The 19363-nt window shown below is 40.3% G+C and overlaps 3 protein-coding genes across 3 annotated transcripts in view; 1 reads left to right on the top strand and 2 right to left on the bottom strand.

Moving 5' to 3' along the window:
• Positions 1-5658, top strand: part of LOC102205316 (phosphatidylcholine:ceramide cholinephosphotransferase 2-like) — a 10443-nt gene extending 4785 nt beyond the window's left edge. The window contains exons 2-7 of the mRNA XM_005752572.1: positions 938-1672; positions 2288-2405; positions 2489-2546; positions 3351-3446; positions 3611-3777; positions 4321-5658. Coding sequence (XP_005752629.1) covers positions 1155-1672; positions 2288-2405; positions 2489-2546; positions 3351-3446; positions 3611-3777; positions 4321-4494 — 1131 coding nt within the window. The 5' untranslated portion in view covers positions 938-1154 and the 3' untranslated portion in view covers positions 4495-5658. The remainder of the gene's footprint in view (positions 1-937; positions 1673-2287; positions 2406-2488; positions 2547-3350; positions 3447-3610; positions 3778-4320) is intronic.
• A 933-nt stretch (positions 5659-6591) lies between these two features.
• Positions 6592-9029, bottom strand: LOC102207494 (transcription factor 7-like 2). The gene is made up of 7 exons (XM_005752579.1): positions 8990-9029; positions 8786-8895; positions 8041-8192; positions 7825-7948; positions 7550-7657; positions 7420-7469; positions 6592-6684 (listed from the first exon to the last, which is right to left on the bottom strand). The coding sequence occupies exons 1-7, from the start codon at positions 9027-9029 to the stop codon at positions 6663-6665; spliced, it is 606 nt and encodes a 201-aa protein (XP_005752636.1). The 3' UTR covers positions 6592-6662.
• Positions 9030-11134: 2105 nt separating this feature from the next.
• The window catches only part of LOC102205040 (zinc finger protein 572-like), a 21349-nt gene continuing 13120 nt past the window's right edge, over positions 11135-19363 (bottom strand). The window contains exons 7-10 of the mRNA XM_005752571.1: positions 17398-17483; positions 15473-15708; positions 15030-15136; positions 11135-13208 (exon numbers count right to left, since the gene is read on the bottom strand). Of these exons, the coding sequence (XP_005752628.1) occupies positions 11918-13208; positions 15030-15136; positions 15473-15708; positions 17398-17483 (1720 nt within the window). The 3' untranslated portion in view covers positions 11135-11917. The remainder of the gene's footprint in view (positions 13209-15029; positions 15137-15472; positions 15709-17397; positions 17484-19363) is intronic.

Below are 19363 nucleotides of genomic sequence, written 5' to 3'. Positions count from 1 at the left end.
TGGCAGCCCTACATTGTGGGGACGTAAGTCTGTCTACAGTCACTCTGTGAGGACTTAATGTCCTAAGAGGGACCAGAATGACTTGCTGTGACCCTGAAATGGATAAACAGAAAAAGGTTGGATGGATGGATGGTAAAGGTCTGCTTTTAAGAGAGTTACATGACAGTGTGCGAGCTGGTATTACCAGTATTTTGGGGACTTGAGTTGTAAGGGAGACCAGAATGAGTACCTGTGTTGTACAACAATGCATTTAAAGATTAATCTGTACTTCTGTGTTGAACACGTGTAGAGCCTCCACACAAGCAGCTGATAGTGTTGCCAGTGTGACTATTTCAATTTCACCACCAAAGCAAGAACTGGCAGCGGAGTTCGTCTTTTTAAGTTGATCCGTGCACTTCCAGTCGATTTGAGAAATGGCAGCAGAAAAAGAAGCAGAGAGAAATTTGTAGTGTCAATACAAGACCGGTTTCTGGGCTGAGGTTATGGAGTAGGTCTAATGAAAAAGTACAATTTGCACTTTATGCAGTTTAGTAAAGATCTGGGCTAATGGTGATGCCGCTAATATAAGAGAAACCCATACTGCAGGTGTAGCGTGATACTCAGTGAGTGAAAGGAGAGTTCTTGAAAATCATCGTTGTTCTGAAGATTCAGCTCAAAAAACTTTATCTGATGGATGAGAAGGGCAGATGCTGTAAGTTCGTCTGATTATTGTTATCTAAACTCTAATGTAATCTGATTCTGACACGCTCAACATGCAATGTCTATCTTAGTTTCTGTTTTTGTAACGTACGTTATTTCACTGCAGATGTACGACGTAGTGAAACTGTTTGGGTTATGTAGGTGTACTAATGCGAGTCTATATAAGATCCTTACTGATAACTCATAACAGAGTTGTAGTTGTAGTTATTTTTTTTACTCATGGTCTTCTTTTTTTCAGGTTTATGCCGGTCACCTGCTTTCTCTGTGACGTCACTGCAAATACTGAAGATCACTGCTCTGTCGTTAATACCAAATGGTTTGCAGACCAAGGAGCTCAATCGCTGCTGACAGTCGGACTTCTTCATTATTGACACAGAAGCTCACTCTTGTGAGTGATCAAAGAACTCATTAAACTTTTTCACATAAATCAGAGAACTTATTTGCCAAAGACTTCAATGGCAGCATCAGAACTGATCCAGGAAGATGATAAAAACTGCATAGAGGTGATTTCGACAGATCCGCCTTCACCTCCTCAGTCTACGAAGGTGCCCAACCATACTCACCACATCTCCCGGACACCTCATTCTGAGGATGTTCTCGATGGTGACGGCAAAGGCAGGCGCAGAAAAATTACTGAAGTGCTGAAAGAGAACCAGCTGATAAACTCGCTGTGCAACAAGATACAGCAACGCTGCAACTACGACAAGATCACCAAGGAGTCAGACGACCCTCTCCCTAAAGAGTGGTGGAAAACGGGCGTGTCCTTTATCTACGCCTTCTTCGCCCTCGTCTTCAACGCTGTCATAATCGTTATCATCCATGAACGGGTGCCTGACAAATCTGTGATTCCGCCGCTTCCTGACAAGTTCTTCGACTACATTGACAGAGTGCCCTGGGCCTTCAAAGCAACAGAGGCCTGTGGCTTGACTCTCTGTGGATTGTGGCTCGTCCAGTGGCTGGCACTTAAACACAGGTAATACTAAGGATTGAAGGTGTACTAACACTCGTACTGCACCCAAGCCCAATTCCCCTCCCTTATGGAGTAAACGTCAGTGTGATCTTTTAAACTCACATTCTTGCAGAGCACGAGTTTCACAGTGTCATGCGTTACGTGGTTTAATTGTAGTTGACGGAGCGTTAGTGAGGCATGCTCCAGTGCATTTAACAATCACTACAGGGATTTTCCGACAGAGAAAGTTTTCCCACATCTCCTGATCGCAAAGGTGTTTTGATCTGTGGCAAAGGCACGTCACTAATTCCTAACTTGTTGTTATTGTCAGCATTTCTGGTTATGCTAGTGAATTATGTTTAATTACCTCGTGGTTGTGTTAGAAACACATAAAATGCTGGGAGTTTTCCATCTTGGGTCCCCACTCTCTGTTGTAGTCAATTTTATTTCTCCCTCAGATTTTTGCAGTACTTAATAAATGGACTGGTTCTTATATACAGTGTTCCCCCAGTTGTCCCCGGGGTTACTTAGTGCTTTGTCTCATTCAGCTGTGAACAGGGTTCAGTTTCTTGCCAAACTGTCCTTTGACACACGGATTGGAATCTCACTGAGAAAACACTTTTATGTTATTGTCTGCAGAGCGATCGTGGCTCGGCGGTGTTTCTTCATGATTGCAACGCTCTACCTGTATCGCTGCATCACCATGTACATCACCACCCTGCCGGTACCTGGAAAACACTTAGAGTGCGCTCCAAAGGTATGTAAAGGTGCACCTAAGTACACTCACCTGTTCACTAGTCGCCCTTCTTCAGTTAAAGATCGTTTGTCCTGTCCATGCAGCTCTACGACAATGTGACAGAGAAAATGTGGCGGATTATCCGGATGGTCTCAGGAGGAGGTAAAACTAGATTTATAAAATATGTACAGTAAGTGTTTAGTATTTGGCTTGTAGCTGAACACTGACTCACAGGAAACACTAGTGTATTCAAGCACCGGACACTGCTGCATTGCACTGTGGCATACACAGCGGAGATTAGGGCATCTGAGATTGATCATCAGTGGGTTTTATTCATGCAGAAGGAGTACTGATGTAAGATTTATGCTCACTCACACCAGGGAGCCTCGTTCCCACCACCAACAATTATCAACATCAGCTAAGGTTACATTAGAAAACGAGTCCACTCAACATTAATGTGCAGAGTTTCTTTAAAAGTTCTGCATCGTTCTTAATCACGTGAAATGAATGAATGAATATAATATAATATAATTATTTAACGGGGCAGCACGGTGGCACGGTGGTTAGCACTGTTGCCGCACAGCAAGAAGGTCCTGAGTTCAATTCCAGCATCAGGCCGGGGTCTTTCTGTGTGGAGTTTGCATGTTCTCCCCGTGTCTGCGTGGGTTCCCTCCGGGTACTCCGGCTTCCTCCCACCGTCCAAAGACATGCAGCTTGTGGGGATTAATTGTCACTAGGTGTGAATGTGCGAGTGAATGTGAGTGTGAATGGTTGTCTGTCCCTGTGTGTTGGCCCTGCGACAGACTGGCGACCTGTCCAGGGTGTACCCCGCCTCTTGCCCTATGACAGCTGGGATAGGCTCCAGCGCCCCCCGCGACCCTGAAAAGGAGAAGCGGAAGCGAATGGATGGATGGATGGATGGAATAATTATTTAACATAAAACGCTGCATTTCTTTGTGTCTTCAGGTTTGAATGTGACCGGCTCTCACATCTTGTGTGGAGACTATTTGTACAGCGGTCACACCATCATGCTGAGGCTGTCCTACCTCTTCATCAAGGAGTGTGAGTTACCACACACCTATTTATTTTTACATGATCACACACATTGATATGCAACTTATCACGAATAAACTCTTAACTTCACATTACCCTGATTTTACTACTTAGCCGTAGTATTAAACTAATTTGTGCATGTTGCTTTATTAGTATTCCCTGTTTGTGTTCAGACTGCCCGCCCAGGTTCTGGTGGTATCGTTGGTTCTGCTTTTTCCTGAGCATATTTGGACTCATCTGCATCCTCCTTGGCCATGAACACTACAGCATCGATGTGGTGGTTGCATACTTTGTCGTCAACTGGACCTTCCGGTGGTACTACGCCATGCTGGAATCACATGTGAGTGGACACACACTGAGTTATGGCCTCGTACCACCATCTCCTGGCTTTATTCAGTGTTCTGGGGTTTTAGGATTCTTTCAGCTGCTTCAATTAGTCAGACAAGACCAGATGAAAACATACAATCTCATTTTTAAACCAACACACCTCCATAACAAATAGAGAAGCAGCAGCAGCATGATGGGCAGGCAACAAAATGTTAGTCATGAAGCACGAAACACTTGCAGGAATAACGAAAGCATTTGAAATGGAGGAATCAATTTAAATGAGAAGGCCGATAGGACATAGTATATATAACTTGTTATACATTTTTGTATACACTTTTTGTTTGGAATGTGTTTGTGTTGGGCCATCTTGTTTTGGCCTATTGTTATTTCACTGTGTCAGGTATTATTACATTAAGATAAAGATACATAAAGAGTTTTAAACTCATAGCATAGCTGCATCTACTAAAAATCTCGGACAAGTTCAAATCTGAGTGACTTCAAAATTGACTGAAAACAACAACTGTTTCTTCTTTTCTAACTTGTGGTGCTCTGTCAGGTACACAATCAGGAACCCAACAAGTACCTGACTAGAACCTGGTGGAACCGGATCTTCAAATTCCTGGAAGGGAATGTCAAGGCTACTGTTCCCGTTGAGTTTGGGTGGCCGGTGCCCATCCCTACTACCTCATGCAGACGGAGATACAGTATAGTGGACAGGTATGATAGTTAAGTGAGGACAAAGAGGAGGGGAGATAAGTCACCTGATGACAGCAGCATCTGTCCTCCCTGACTCCTGAAGAGGACGGATGGACAGAGGTGGACATGAGACTTTACCTTCAGGTTATTTATTGGAATCAGCATTTTTTGTACTGAGGACTCACAGGAGGAAGAGACGGTGCGTTTATATTATTAGCTCTTGCTCTTTATCAGAAACAACATTTTTAATGTCTTCAGCATCCATGACGTAAACCTGCCAACAAGAAAAGACACTATTTTTTTGTAAGCTAGTCTGAGAGTGGTGCCAAAGCTAAACTTCTAAGCTGTGTTGTATTTTTCAGTCTGGATTGTTGCTAACTGTGCTAATTATATCTTTGGGATATACTTAAGGAAAATGAAGCTGCACATTCAAATGGTAAAAAAGACCAAATCTAAACTAGCCGTGTTGTTTCTGGATGTGCAACCTCCCACAAAGTAAACTAAACCCTTAAGTATTACAGTTCCTTCTGGCTGTGGTGGTTTAAAGTGGTTTGACTTCAAATTCTCAGTGCTAGCTCCAGGTGGGTCCTCATCAGTGTCAATTAATTTGTTTTTGTAGCTTTATGTTCTTGATTGTTGTTGTTGTTGTTGTTGTTTTAAGTTATATTTTCAAGTCCGAATGTTAAGTGTTAAGGCACTGAGTTAATGGTGGGTGTTTTTTTGTTTTTGTTTTTTTTTTGTTTTTTTAATGCCATATCAATCAGTGAAAGAAAACCTTACTGCAAACTTTGATTCTACCTAATGTACCTAGCATTAATAATGAAGGTCGTTGTGCCAGAAAGCTCCACAGTTTTATAAACATGTTTCTTCACATTTTGCCAATGTTGACTTGAACACACTGCCACAATCACATGTTTGCTTTGATAATAAAAGACTTATTTTGAGCACAGAACTGTTTACTATGGTTAAATATTTCCGTTTTAAAGATGAACTACTACATACAATTCACATGTACATCTTCTCTGGAGGAAAAAAAAAGCTCCTGTCTCTTTAAGACCCACATCCTTAAATGTCCACTTTCTTTTGGCCAACTTTCAGAATCATTAACTGTTTGTCAGCTGTATTTTTTCTTTTCTTCTGTCACCTTAAATAAACTGTAGGTTACTCGTGAAAATGCTGCAAAACTGAACAAAAGAAGCCTCAGACGTGTCAAAAATGTGAAAGTAAATTCCATGTGAATGCTTGTCATTTCAATTTTTATCATGTTTTCATCCAGATTTGGCTTGTTCTAAAAAGTTTTGTTATATTTATTTATTCTCTGTAAGTCACAAAACCAGCATTGCAGTATCAGGAAGAACTGAGTTGTTGTGTTGTGATATCAGTGTTAATTGTTCTGACCGTCATGGCTTTTAAGTTAAAATAAAAACTTAATAATATGCGAACTAGGCAGTTATCAGCTGTAAAGTCATAAATCTTTCAGGAAAAGATTGCAGAGGTTGTTTGTTTAGTGACATTATTGTTTAGCGTGTAACGATCATAACTTAAGATAAAGATTTATGATTGGAAAATACGAATGAAAGTGTATTGATGAATGTTCACCATCATCCACGTAAGGAAATCTCAGAAAGTTTATTCCTTCTGACAAAGCGTTTCTCTCACTGAAAACACTACGTCCACTTTTTGGGACAAATTAAACTACTTAACTCATTCACTGCCAGCCATTGGCAGTGAATGAGTTAAACCCATTGACTCATTCACTGCAATTGACGGCTATGGCAGTGAATGAGTTAACAGTTTAAGCTGAGATAAAAAGTAGGTAAGTTGAGCAGTCATTTCATAAGGATTCAAGTCATTTTCTCAGTGGGTTTCAATAAAAAAAAATCTGAGGATTTATTTTAATTTTGACTATTTTAAAGTTTTTGGTAGCACCAATAAGCCTGCATACACAATAACGTTACTGCTACATGCCCATAGTGGTGTTGTTTGGTCTGTTCGTGCTGTTGACATACTGATAAACTACATTTAGTTAGGTGCTATGATGATTAACCTAAGATATACCTGTGCACCACTCCTCATCGTGTAGGAGGAGTTCACAGCCAAAGAAACAAACACGCAGACAGAAAAGTCACGCATGCTGTTTTATTACATTGTAGTTGTTTGTCATTGTCTGATTATCCCCCCCCTCCCCCCTCTTCAGAGCTCTCATCCAGCATTCAGAGTCCAGCTGCAATAAACAAACAGAAAAGATTTGTATGTATTTCACAGAAAATAGTTTTACACACGTGGTTAAAATCTCAGCTTTTATGAGTTTATTCACAGTAATTATTTCATACTAAACCCCAGTGTATCACTTTTATAGTTTAAAGAAACTTTAGGTTAATTATTAACACTTCTCTGCAGCGCCCCCTGGTGTGTAAATGCCAGTGTTTATTATTCGTTTCCATGTGCAGGCAGGTGCTCACTGACTGAAAGCAAACTCAGTATAACACAAAACCATTGTAAAATTTAAATTATTTAAAACCAACTGATGTATGTAATTAATAAGAGTGTCATAAAAATCTTATTTAAATCTTATTTGTTTATTTGGCCATTAAATATATTTATTTAAAAATAACTGCAGCTCACTTCCCAAATGTCTCAAAAACTGTTAAATATATAAAACTGAAAGTTTTCCTGAGAGAATCAGGATCTGTACATTAAAAAAGTCTCAGTGTAGGCAAGTTAAAATATTCCCATAAAACTCCATATCTGAGCACACACTGATAAAATAAATACATTTATTATTTAAAAGGGAAATAAAACACTGTTCTATTTTATTCTTATATTTTTGTGTATTACATTTTTTGAATTTTTGGCATATATTCACTCACATTAATTCCAAAATCCTTCAAATATCATCATGTCCTATATTTATGAATATGACTGGACTGTCAGTGACAGATATTAAAAAAAACCCGACCTGGAAGTGCTTCCTGATATCTGCTGGCTCTGCTTCCTCTTCCTTTTACCCTGAAGATTAAAAAAAGAAGCAGAAGCTTTCAGGCACAGACATGCAAAGGGAGAATTTCTGATAAATAAAATGAACATACATAATTGTCCCGGGCAGACCATCCAGGGTAGAGCTGCATGTGGAGGAGTCTCTCTTTCTGCGCCAGGTCGTAATATTTGGACTGCTCGGAGTGGGACAGAGCGTGCCACTGAGGAACAGAGACAGGAAGTGCTTATTAAACAAACTCAGAGTTGCATAAATCAAACATTAAAAATGGTGAAAAGGGCTACATCAGCCAGCAACCAAAGAAACCCTTTGAAACTGTGTTTGTGTTGCCCTACTCCTGCGTCACTCTGACATCATCAGGCTTCTCACCCTGCGGCCCAGGATGCGGTTGATGGCGGCGCTCTCTCTCTCCTGGCCTTCCTGCAGCACTTTGTGTCTCATCTCCTTCATGTAGAGCATGAAGGCGTTCAGAGGCTTCTTCACAGGCTGCCTGCTGCGAGAGGCACGAGCGCACAGAGTGTTCATTCACACCACTGGTTTCCATCAGAAGCACTGCTCAACTTTAGTAACCCACCACAAACTCACCTGAAGGCACTGTTGCTGTGGTAACAGGTGTGCTGCCCGGACTGGGCGGAGACCTGCTGGGCAGCAGCAGCGCTGATTGGCTGGCTGTACAGAGAGGAAGAGGGGAAGTGTCTGTCGCTGTAGAGGAGGAGAGGAACGAGAGGATGGACGGACTGCAGAGAGACAAGGAGAGAGGCTCAAACATTTAGTTTAAAAAAAGAAATTGAACGATTACAAATCCGAAAAAGTTCATTTTAAATCATTTATTGTACTATTAATTTATTTATAGTTGAGAAAATGGATGGTTTAATTTAAATGGCAGGTAACAGGATGTTCACTAGTATAATGAATACATTTATTTCCTTTTCTGTATTATCGGTGCTTCACTCCCAGCTTCCTCGAGGCTGCTGATCTCTGCCCAGCAATTTCCTGGTGTCTCAGTCTTGATCGTAATAGAAACAGAAAGCAGCAGCTTGTAGCTTTTTCCCATGTGCCTGATGTGTGGAACACAGTGTGTTCCACACATCAGGCACATTAAAACAGCCTGGGGACAGTGGACCCCGAGCCTGGACTGCATTTAACACTGATTCTGTTAGAAAGGGAACATACTGGCTTTAAGGGAAGGTTTCAACACACACACACACACACACACACACACACACACACACACACACACACACACACACACACACACACAACCATCTCATCAGAAGTGAATCGAGGCCTCATCCTGACAGTGTGAACAGATGGGGATAAAAACACTCACAGTATCAGCAGCAGTGCTTTGAGTCTGTGGCGTGTTATTTTGCCCCCTGCTGGTCGTATTGAGATACTGCTGCTGCTCAGCTGGCCACCAGTCGTACGCCTGCAGTTTAACTGAAACAGAAGAAGGAAACAAATCACTTTCAAATGTTGTCAGAAAATGTATTTTTTGATGGTCTTACTTTTATCTATGTTTATTGATTTTTACCGCCACAGTTCAGCCCTGCAGAGTTTGGATTTAGTCCCATCTTCTGAAATAAGATCAATAATCCACAGTTTACAGTGACTCAGGCAGTCAGAATGAATAAATGTACATTTCCTTATCATCTTAGCATGCATTACACTATATATTACAAATGATCATTTACTGGTTATTGCTCTATCATTAATATGTAACTGTCAACACAAAAAGGTAATCAAAGATTTATAAGCGCTTACATTTGATTGACACTTTTACTCTGTTTACTTTCATCTGTTAAAACTGTTTTATTGTTATTTTAGTTACATTTATATTTGCTCTAAAAGTCATTGAGTTGCCATGAATATCTTTATTTACCAAACTGTTATCATTTGTAGTTGAAAATCTTAATTTTAAAAGACGACTATGATGAAATTTACCATTCAAAACATAAAAAACATTTTTTTTTACTTTACAATAAAATGAAGTTATATTAATAAGTTTTGTAGAAATTACCTTGTATTTATGTGATATCAATATGACTATTTATGACAATGACTTTACCGTACAACAGTTTTGAGTCCCCAAATAAGGACCAAAGAGCCGGTAATAAACCCATGATATCCTTTGATATAATTCAATTAAAAATCCAATAATAACAATAATCACTAGAATGAATACTTACCTCTATGCCGGGCATCTGTCTGTCCTTGACTGTAAGGAGGGAATATATGAAAGAAACCTAAAGTAAAAGTAGATTTAGAGATTTGTGGATAATTCAGATGTTAGCACGGAGAAGAGTGGCAGGACAGTCTTTGAGTGTGATTCATCTCCACTGTAGAGATGAACTCGTGTCCATGATGTTTATAAACCCCTCGACCTCCCCACCCCCCAACAAACAGCTATTTTCTTCCCTCAGGTTCTTCCAGTGCTCTCCTCATAGTTTTCTCTTCTACACCCACAAAACCCCCCAAATGTTCAGATTGTAAACCATCTACAAGCTCAATCACCTGAGAGTCAGGGCTGGTTGAGCTCTTTATTCCTGTGGCCATAATACTGTCTTTCATCAGTCTACTTCATAAATCGAAACTGCCAAAACAGGACGAAAAGTATTTCCTTAAGATATTAAACTGTTAGTTTTTCACAGGAAAACAGTTTTGTTTTTTCAATTTCACTCTTTTTTTATTTACATTTGCAGGCCCCAGAAATGCCCACACAATACGTTAAATTAACAATAAAAAACATTTATATTTAGAACATTTTTGTGCACGAACACTCAGATATAATCCTCTTTTGTATTTCACCACGACCCTTGACTCCTCCCTCTCTGGCACCCCCAGGTTCAGTGTTGGTGTCAGGGGTGAGGATCCCTCTGGCTTTGCTGGCACAACTGTCAGAAGTGTTTTGCTGTGATGTGTCCGATTAAATTATCACCAATAGAAACCATCAAAGGAAATAATGAGGCATATTTTTTTTGTTTTAGTAATATATCCAACACATATTGTTTAAAACAGATTTTAGTGAAAGCACAACTCCCCCCAAAGGCCAAGGGCTAGGTTAAAGCTGATGCCAGCATTGGTAATGTGATAGTGATGTGATAGCCTCGTGTAGTGTATTATTCTTTTTGTGTCACTTGAGATTTTAACATATATTCATGCAGTGTATGAATAAATTTATTTATTTTTCACATGGGTAAAACACATTAGATGTGTGCAGCTCGTCAGGAAAGTGTTCACAGGAAAAAGAGTTGAGGGATGGGGGGAACAATGCAGGGTGGTGGGGAACTCCAGCCCTCAAGGGCCCATCCTGCAAGTTTTAGATATCACTCTAGGTCAACACATCCCAACCAAATGATTAGTTCATTACCTCTGTAGAACTTCAAGACATGTTGATGAGGTAATTTTGAATCATTTGGTTCAAGGAGACATCTAAAACCTGCAGGACACCGAGTTCCCCCATTCTGTTCTAATGAGTGCTTCCAGCAGGGTAACACACACTGCTACAAAGCTCAGATAATCTCAAACTGGTTTCTTGAACATGCTCTAAATCCAAGATTTGCATCATGCTCGTGCAACCAGCAAATCTGTAGGAACTGTGCGATGCTTTAATGTCAATATGGAGAAAAATCTCTGAGCTATGTTTCCAGCACATTGTTGAATTTCTGCCTGGTCGAATTAAGGCAGTTCTAAAGGCTAAAGGAGGTCCAACTCAGTACCAGTAAGCTTTTTATTTATTTTTTTATTCAAGGAAGCATGTTACTATCTAAATTAAGCACACAGTTCACACAGTAAGATTTGTAACATTTTGCTGTTCCAAACAAGTGAAACCCCAAAGCCTACCTCGGAATCTAACAAGACTCATCTGGAAAAAAATCATACTGTAATTGCTAACACTACAGCAATTGAGGCAAGGTGGCACTGTAACAATTATATTTATCCATTCATCCATCCTCTTCCTCTTCTGACAGTTAGGATAGACCCCAGTCAGCACCCACAAGTCTGAACTGGTTTGATGGATGGATAGAATTTTTTATGGATAGAAAGTCTGGAGTTGAGGATTTGCTCAACAGAAGAACATAAACTACTTTTTTGACTCCACCTTAGTCGGCAGTGTCAAGTAACACAAGTTGAAAAAGGAAAATTAAAATGTTCATCTACATATTTGGTAAAAAAAACCCAAAAAACGAAATAATCTCCAAAAGAAATAATCAATAACTGAATAAGTCACTCGTTTTTTGTTAATACACAGAATTTTTCCTTTTCAGGGAAAACTCACCATAGTGAGGCCATCATAATCACATTTACATTTAACTATCCAAAAATAGTCTGAAAATTTGTTAACACTTCCATACTTTTTTGACTTAAGAAAACAAACAAATATATAAGGTTGTAGCACATGAACTTGGGAAACTAAAATGTTTAACTGACTGATTTTTTAGACCCTGCGCTAAAATGTCTCTTAGAGCGTGGACTGAGTGGCGGACTTGTGTTCTTCGGGCTGGTGGATTTTCATGTGCGATTTTAAACAGTGGCTCTGAGTGAAGGCTTTCTCGCATAATGTGCACTGATACGGTCTCTCTCCATTGTGGATCCTCATGTGAATCTTCAGGTGTGCCTTGCGAGAGCACGCCTTCCCACAGATCTCACACACAAACTGTTTGATGCCCGCATGGATCTTGACGTGGGAGTTTAGGGCAGCCCTTTGTTTAAAAAAACGTCCACATATGGTGCAGCCGTACGGAGCCTCACCGCTGTGCACTCGCAAGTGTTTCTTTAGTTCGCCGTTGCTCACAAAACCTTTATTGCATGTGACGCAGACAAAAGGCTTCTCGTTGCTGTGCGTCTTCAGGTGAGCCTTCAGGGTCTGATTTGTCGTGAAGGTTTTGCAGCAGATGTGGCAGAGGTACGGTTGGTCTCTGGCTGTGTGAATCTTCTCATGAGTCTTCAAAGACCATTGAAGTCTGAATTGCTTTCCGCAGACGTGGCAGCAATACTGCCGCTCACCAGTGTGAGTCAGCTTGTGTCGGCTCAAAGCCCTGCGATCAGCGACAGACTTACCACAAATCTTACAGTGGTATCGCTCTTTCCTGGTGTGGGTTTTGGTGTGAGCTGTGAGCTGTCCCTTAAGAACAAATGATTTGGGGCATATATCACATTGGTATAGTTTCTCCTGCACATGAATCGAACGGTGAATCCTCAGGGCAGACATTCGAGGAAAGGTTTTGCTACAAACGTTACATTTGAACAGCTTGTTTGCTGTGTGAAAAGACACATGGCTCCGCAAGCTCTTTCTGGAGTAGAAAGACTTCCCGCAAATTAAACACTTGTAAGTTTTTTGGTAATTTTGAAGATGGTCCTTCAACTTTTCCACAGAGTCCAAAGTCTTTCCACAAACTCCACAAACACTCTGCGGCTCATCCACGTGACTCCAGATGTGTCTCATCAAACTGGCCAGGTGAGTGTACCCAACTCCACAAACTTTACAGGAAACTTTACCCTTAAACCTCTTTATCCAGCACTTGGCTACTTGCTTCTTTTTTGTTTGTTTTTCTTTTTTTCTTTTTGGCAGTTGCGGCTTGGGATCAGGTTTCCAGTCATCGTCTCCATCCAACATCTCATCTTCATTCATGCCATCACTGGAGTTAACTTCGCTGTCACTAGCATCTTCTTCAGTTCGCAGGTCCTGGTTTTCTGATGTTGAGTTGGTGGCCAGAACGTCGACTGTGGTGTCATCGTCATGCTGAGTTGGGCTGCCGAGGAACATAAATTTGTAGTTACTTTGTGCAAATTCGAAATGACTTTAAGACAAAGTCTTAAGTGTTCACTGAATCCCAGTTACAGCGGTCCCTCGTTTATCGCGGGAATTACATTCTAAAAATAACCCACAATAGGTAAAATTCGCAAACTGGTAATCTTTATTTTTTTTACAAATATTATAGATGTTTTAAGGCTGTAAAACCCCTCACTACACACTCTGTAGACTTTTCTCAGACAGGCATGAACATTTTCACACTTCTTTCACACACTTTCACACAAAGTTCAAACCTTTGTAGAAAAATAAGTCCAGTATTATAGAATGAAACCAAAGATCAAAACCTGTTTTCAGGTACAGAACATACAAATAGAGCAGCTGCCAGAGAATTCATCATTAATGAATCAATGGAAGAAGAATGAGTTGAGTAAAGTTTGACTTATCTGACTGTTTGGTTTTTGTTTGTTTTTTTGCTTAATGCACCTTATAATCCGGTGAGCTTTATGGTCCGAAAAATACGGTAACTTCTATCCTCCTTTAGCTTGTCCAGAAGTCCAACTTTTTGTGCATCTTCCTCTGCCTTTTGGTGTGCTACTGCAGGTGCCTTTGACGTCGACACTGTTGTGTTTGCTTTCTTCTGCTAGCGAAGATTTATGTAAATTTGACAAGCTGAACACATCCTGTACTGTACTGGAGACATGGTACGAGAGTGATTGACAATGGTTTACAGTCGATCAGGACATAGGACAAAATGCGCTGTGAAAAAAAAAAAGCATGCAAAATTGCGCCCAAAAAATCTGTGAAACAGCGAGGCCGCGAAAGTGAAACGCATTATAGTGAGGGACCACTGTAATCCCATCTCGAAAAACACTTGATATTTAATGGGCTTTAGTTACATGTTGTTGCAAAACAAAAATTTGCACAAAAAAAGGATAAGAGTTTTCCTCCCAGGAAAGCATATCTTGCTCTACAACCTTTATATACCTTTCAGCTTTCATAGTTTGTTCCAAAACAAGCACACTGCCAATACCGTGTGCACTTATACACCCCGTTACCATCAGACAAGCTGGCTTTTGAACTGAACGCTGATAACACGATGGATGGTCTCCCTGGCGGACGCAACGTTCATGATCACCAACAATAATATTAAATTTGGACTTCTTTGAATGACTCTTGGCCCACATGACATGATGGCACCTCTGGGCCATGTTCAAATATGACTTATTTTTGCATGACGGAGCTTTAGCTAGTATCTGCAGATGGCACGAAGGATTGTGTTAACTGACATTGTCTAAGGGCCCCAGAGATCACTGGGATCCAATAAAGGTCATCTGAATTGTCCCTTACAAACTGAGACATTTAACGTCTAACACTCAAAACGGCAGCTTTATTTGCTGTGAAACACGAACACTAAAAGCAGGAAACAAAACACAAAACTAGGAGATTAGACTAGATCTTAGACTGATATATCTTAATTAATTAATTAAATGCATGAATTAAATTGCTGAAAAATCTCCACCTGTAAAACTGTAAATTGCGAATTCTAGAGCCATTTTCTTTTCTCAGATTTCGCCATCTTTAATTTTCAGTTGACTCCTGTTAGTAAAATGACGTATGCATTTCTTTATATTAATTCATTTAATTAAGCATAATAATCAAGTAAGTTATGGTGTCATCTGGCTACAATTGATTTTTTTTCATGCTGTTCATTTAATTTTTTATTGTTTCAGAAGATTTTTTTGTAAAAGCCTTTGTAAAAAAATATATATCAGTAGCAAATCTCTTTAATTTCAGTTGTTTTATCAGTTTTTTAAATTACCTGGAAAGCAGTTTAGCTTTAACACTTCTTAGTGCCTCGGCATCACTGGACGGTGGATCGACATTTGTCTGTAAAGAGTGAAGGGTCTTCTCTTCCTCCTTCCCTGTCTGTAAGGGTTAGTTCCACAAATTATTTTTACAAATTTATTTGCAAAAACAACAAAAGTACAAGTTTAGATTAGATTTTTTAAATTCAACCGTCTTTTCAAAAATTCTCTTCTTCTAGTCAACCCACAACTACAGACATTTACAAGCCAGTAAGAACCATATTTCAAATGTTACTTCCTTGCTAGAAAATCACCTGACTCAAAAATATCGACAAGCTAGGAGCAAAGCCGATTGTGAAAGCTGCTGCTCTACAGAAAAGCAGAAATCATGTGCTAACAAATGTAAATGTTGTGTCAAAATGTCTCATATGAATTGTCTATAACTGCTTCAACCTACCTTTGGCCTAATGTAGAGGGCCGAGTTTCCAACAGCATTGATGGCGTTGTAGATCGCCTCTGGAGTTCTTGGCTCTATTTGCAACAGCTGGAGCCTTTTGTGTGAGCTTGATATGAGAAAGTCCAAAGGTTCTTCAGAGCCCAGCTGAGGGAAGGTGGACCTCAGCAACTCCAGGAAGTCGTCCTCTTGTAGACCACGAGGACACGTCAGATTCTGCACCGGACATTTCTTAAACACTGAAATAAAAGAGTTCAACCTTTGATGGATCTAAAGCCTGAAAGAAACTAACAGTTATTTAACAGTTATTTGAGTCTATAAAACAAAAGACAACAAAAAAAAAATAAATTAGCAGAGTGATCAACCACAGTCCAAGAAGACCTCATCAAACGACTACTGGTCACTGAGAGGTTTTGTAAACTTGCATTAACATAAATCAGTGACAGGACTCACACAAACACACTTCTTTGTAACTTATTAAGGCTTCAGCTACACCAGCCTAGAGACTCCCTGGCAGCTTCTGGTTGCTAGGTAAAAATGTGCATTCCCTGACTAGTTGCTAGTTATCCAAAATCAGTTGCTACACCTTCAATTTCCTTGTAATTGCTTTGGAGTTTTGCCTAGCGATTTCTGATAACCTCAGGCAACCACTTAGTAACCAGCTGTGGAATATATACAGTGATGTGGAAAAGTGTTTAACCCCTTCCCGATTTCCAGCTCTGTATTCGTATAGCGCTTTGCTAGTCCCTAAGGACCCCAAAGCGCTTTACACATCCAGTCATCCACCCATTCACACACACATTCACACACTGGTGATGGCAGCTACATTGTAGCCACAGCCACCCTGGGGCACACTGACAGAGGCGAGGCACTGGCGCCACCGGGCCCTCTGACCACTACCAGTAGGCAACGGGTGAAGTGTCTTGCCCAAGGACACAAAATGGTAAATGGCCTGCATTTGTATAGCGCTTTTCTAGTCCATAGGACCCCAAAGCGCTTTACACTACATTCAGTCATTCACCCATTCACACACACATTCACACACTGGCTATGGCAAGCTACATTGTAGCCACAGCTGCCCTGGGGCGCACTGACAGAGGCGAGGCTGCTGGACACTGGCGCCACCGGGCCCTCTGACCACCACCAGTAGGCAAACATGGGGTTAGTATCTTGCCCAAGGATATTTGGCATGCAGCCTGGAGGCAGCCTGGGATCGAACCACCGACCTTCTGATTAGTGGCTGACCTGCTCTGCCACCTGAGCTACAGCTCAGGTGGCAACCGAGACTGTCCAAGCCGGGGCTCGAACCGGCAACTTTCCGATTACAAGGCGAACTCCCAACTATTGAGCCACGATCGCCCATCTAAATGACGGTGTTGTTATTAAGGGGGAAAATGGTCTGCAAGTCAGAGTTCCAACACGAAAACCACTGCTGAGCAAAAGGTACATCTCAGTTTTGCCAGAAAACATCTTTATGAGACTGTGGCATGACATCAAAAAGGCTGTTCATGCTCGAAAACCCTCCAATACAACTGAATTACAACAATTCTGCAAAGATGAGTGAGCCAAAATTCAGCGCTGTTAAAGTTATCAAGAACATTTGATTGCAGTTGCTACTAAGTGTGGCCCAACCAGTTACTAGGTTTAAGGGAAATCATTTTTTCACACATTTTGTATTTTTTTCCTCCCTTAATAATAAACACCTTCATTTAGAAACTGCATTTTGTGTTCACTTGTGTTATCTTTGTCTAAAACTATGTTTGATGATCTGAAACATTCAAGTGTGACAAACAAAAAATATATCAAGAAAGGGGCAAACCCCTTTTCACACCACTGTACATATATTTTTATTTAGCAATCATAGTTTGCCAGTCTCTAGGACTAATCGACTAATCATTTTAGCTCCATAATGAAGAACATGACCGTACCAGTGTTCGAGAGCGTGTCAATCTGAGAGTCCTCAAGGATGCGGATCCGGAAATCTATAGGAGTCTTTGCGTCATTGTATTTCACCCTATCAACGCAAACACGCAGAGAAGAAGGAAAATACATTTTTTAATGGCTTTATTTGGCTGAAAGTGTCACAGCATTGTGTTTTCAATTTTTACAACAAAACGTGGCCAAAATGTATGACTGGCTCTAGGTTTGGTGCAGCAGTGCTATACGTCTTTAGAGCCAGCAAATACACAAGAGCGCACAAGTGATGCCCTCTTTAGTTTGATTACCTTTTTTTTTTTACACTTTATTTTTATTGACAGTCCTGTATATCTTTTACAAAACATGCAGACCCCCAACAAGCACAGAGCATCTAGCCTAACAAACAAAAAAAAAGACATATCCCTTTATGGTACAATCAGATCAAATAGGTGAATTACAGAAATGACACATGGTACCAGAAATTATAATATTTTTCCATTTAAGTAAAGATCCCATTTTTTCCAGTATTTCTCAAATTTATCGGCAGCAAGTCTTAGTGAGAAAGTCAGTCTCTCCGTTGTGTAAATTTTCTTGATAATGCCTATCCAGTCCAAGAATGACGGTGGATCCACGTTTAGCCATTTGCGAGTTATGGCTTTCTTTGCACCAGCCAAAAGTATCAATAAAAGATATTTGTCTGAATTCCTCAGTCCTTGTGGCAAATCACATAGATAAAACACAGTGAAATCAGGGGCCAAGTTCAAGCCCATCACGGTATTGATTTCTTTGATCACTACTAGCAAATAGGGAACAATCTTAGCACATTCCCAAAAAATATGAAAATGTCCTGCAGATACACATCCACAGTTTCTCCAACACTGAGCCTTGTCGGGGTCTTTACTTTGTTTACTCTTAGCATTTTGCGTGACAAAAAAACGCACTGTGTTTTTCCATGCAAATTCCCTCCATAGACGTGAGCTTGAGGTCATTACCACAGCCTTACATATATTGAACCAGTTGTTGTCATGTTTTATTATTTCAGCCTCTTTTTCCCATCTAGCTTTGATATATGTTGTGTCATTATTCCTACATCTTTGTAAACATTTGTATAATCTGGATATGTGTTTCTTTGGTGCATTCCCCTTACAAGAGTCAATGAAGATTTTAACCAAGCCCGTGTCCTCCTCTTCTAGAAATTTTATGTTTCTGTCGTAATGGTGCCTCAGCTGGAGGTATCTAAACAAATCCTGTCTTTCCAAGTAAAAACTTCTCTGGAGTTGCTGGTAGTCTTTTAGTACATTTTTATCTGTAATCTTCCAGTAGCCTGTTATACCCTTATGTGACCACTCTATAAATCTCTTATCCATGTTTGCAGGTGCAAAATCCGAATCGTAAGCAGACTTTTTTCAGTTTTCTTATATTTGAGTATCCTATGACATGTCTCTATGGGCACTTTCATTAGTGCTGGGAGCAGGTCTCCATCTATATGTCCTTTAATGAGTGGTTGATCTCCATTTAGCCTCACACATTGGATCACACCACCCAATCATCACTCGTAACTGTGCAGCCCTATAACAGTCCTCAAGACATGGCAGAGTGAATCCACCTTTGTACTTTTGCAGTTGTAACATCTAAAATTTTATTCTTGGTTTTTGTTTGGCCCAAATAAAATTACAAAACGCCTTTTTCGTCATCAAGACTGACAGCTACTGATTCGATATTTTTCATTTTATTTATTAGATGGAGAGCCCGCCTCACGTTATCATGAGTTTGCCTATTTCGAACAAAACCTGTTTCTGTATCAGTTAGTTCTGAAGTTATAAATTCCAACCGTTTAGCTAATATTGTTGCAAATATCCCATAGTTGATATTCAAGACTGATACAGGTCTATAGGAACCACATTCTGTTCTATTTTTACCCAGTTTGGGAATTACTGAAATAACTGCTCGTTTCCAGGATGGTGGTATCCCCCCCCC

The sequence above is a fragment of the Pundamilia nyererei genome, unplaced genomic scaffold (assembly GCF_000239375.1).
Source record: "Pundamilia nyererei isolate P.nyererei 1_Seehausen unplaced genomic scaffold, PunNye1.0 scaffold00366, whole genome shotgun sequence".
NCBI classification, from domain to species: Eukaryota; Metazoa; Chordata; class Actinopteri; order Cichliformes; family Cichlidae; genus Pundamilia; species Pundamilia nyererei.
Note: the sequence above shows the minus strand (reverse complement) of the source record. Positions and strands in the feature narration are given on the sequence as shown.

Bases quoted from the DNA above. Each gene is read 5' to 3' on its own strand.
- LOC102207494 (XM_005752579.1), bottom strand. From the start codon at position 9,029: ATGGGACTAAATCCAAACTCTGCAGGGCTGAACTGTGGCG. The intron at 8,896-8,989 runs GTAAAAATCAAT...CTTCTGTTTCAG, and splicing joins TGCAGGGCTGAACTGTGGCG to TTAAACTGCAGGCGTACGAC. The intron at 7,949-8,040 runs GTGAGTTTGTGG...TGCCTCTCGCAG, and splicing joins CACAGCAACAGTGCCTTCAG to CAGGCAGCCTGTGAAGAAGC.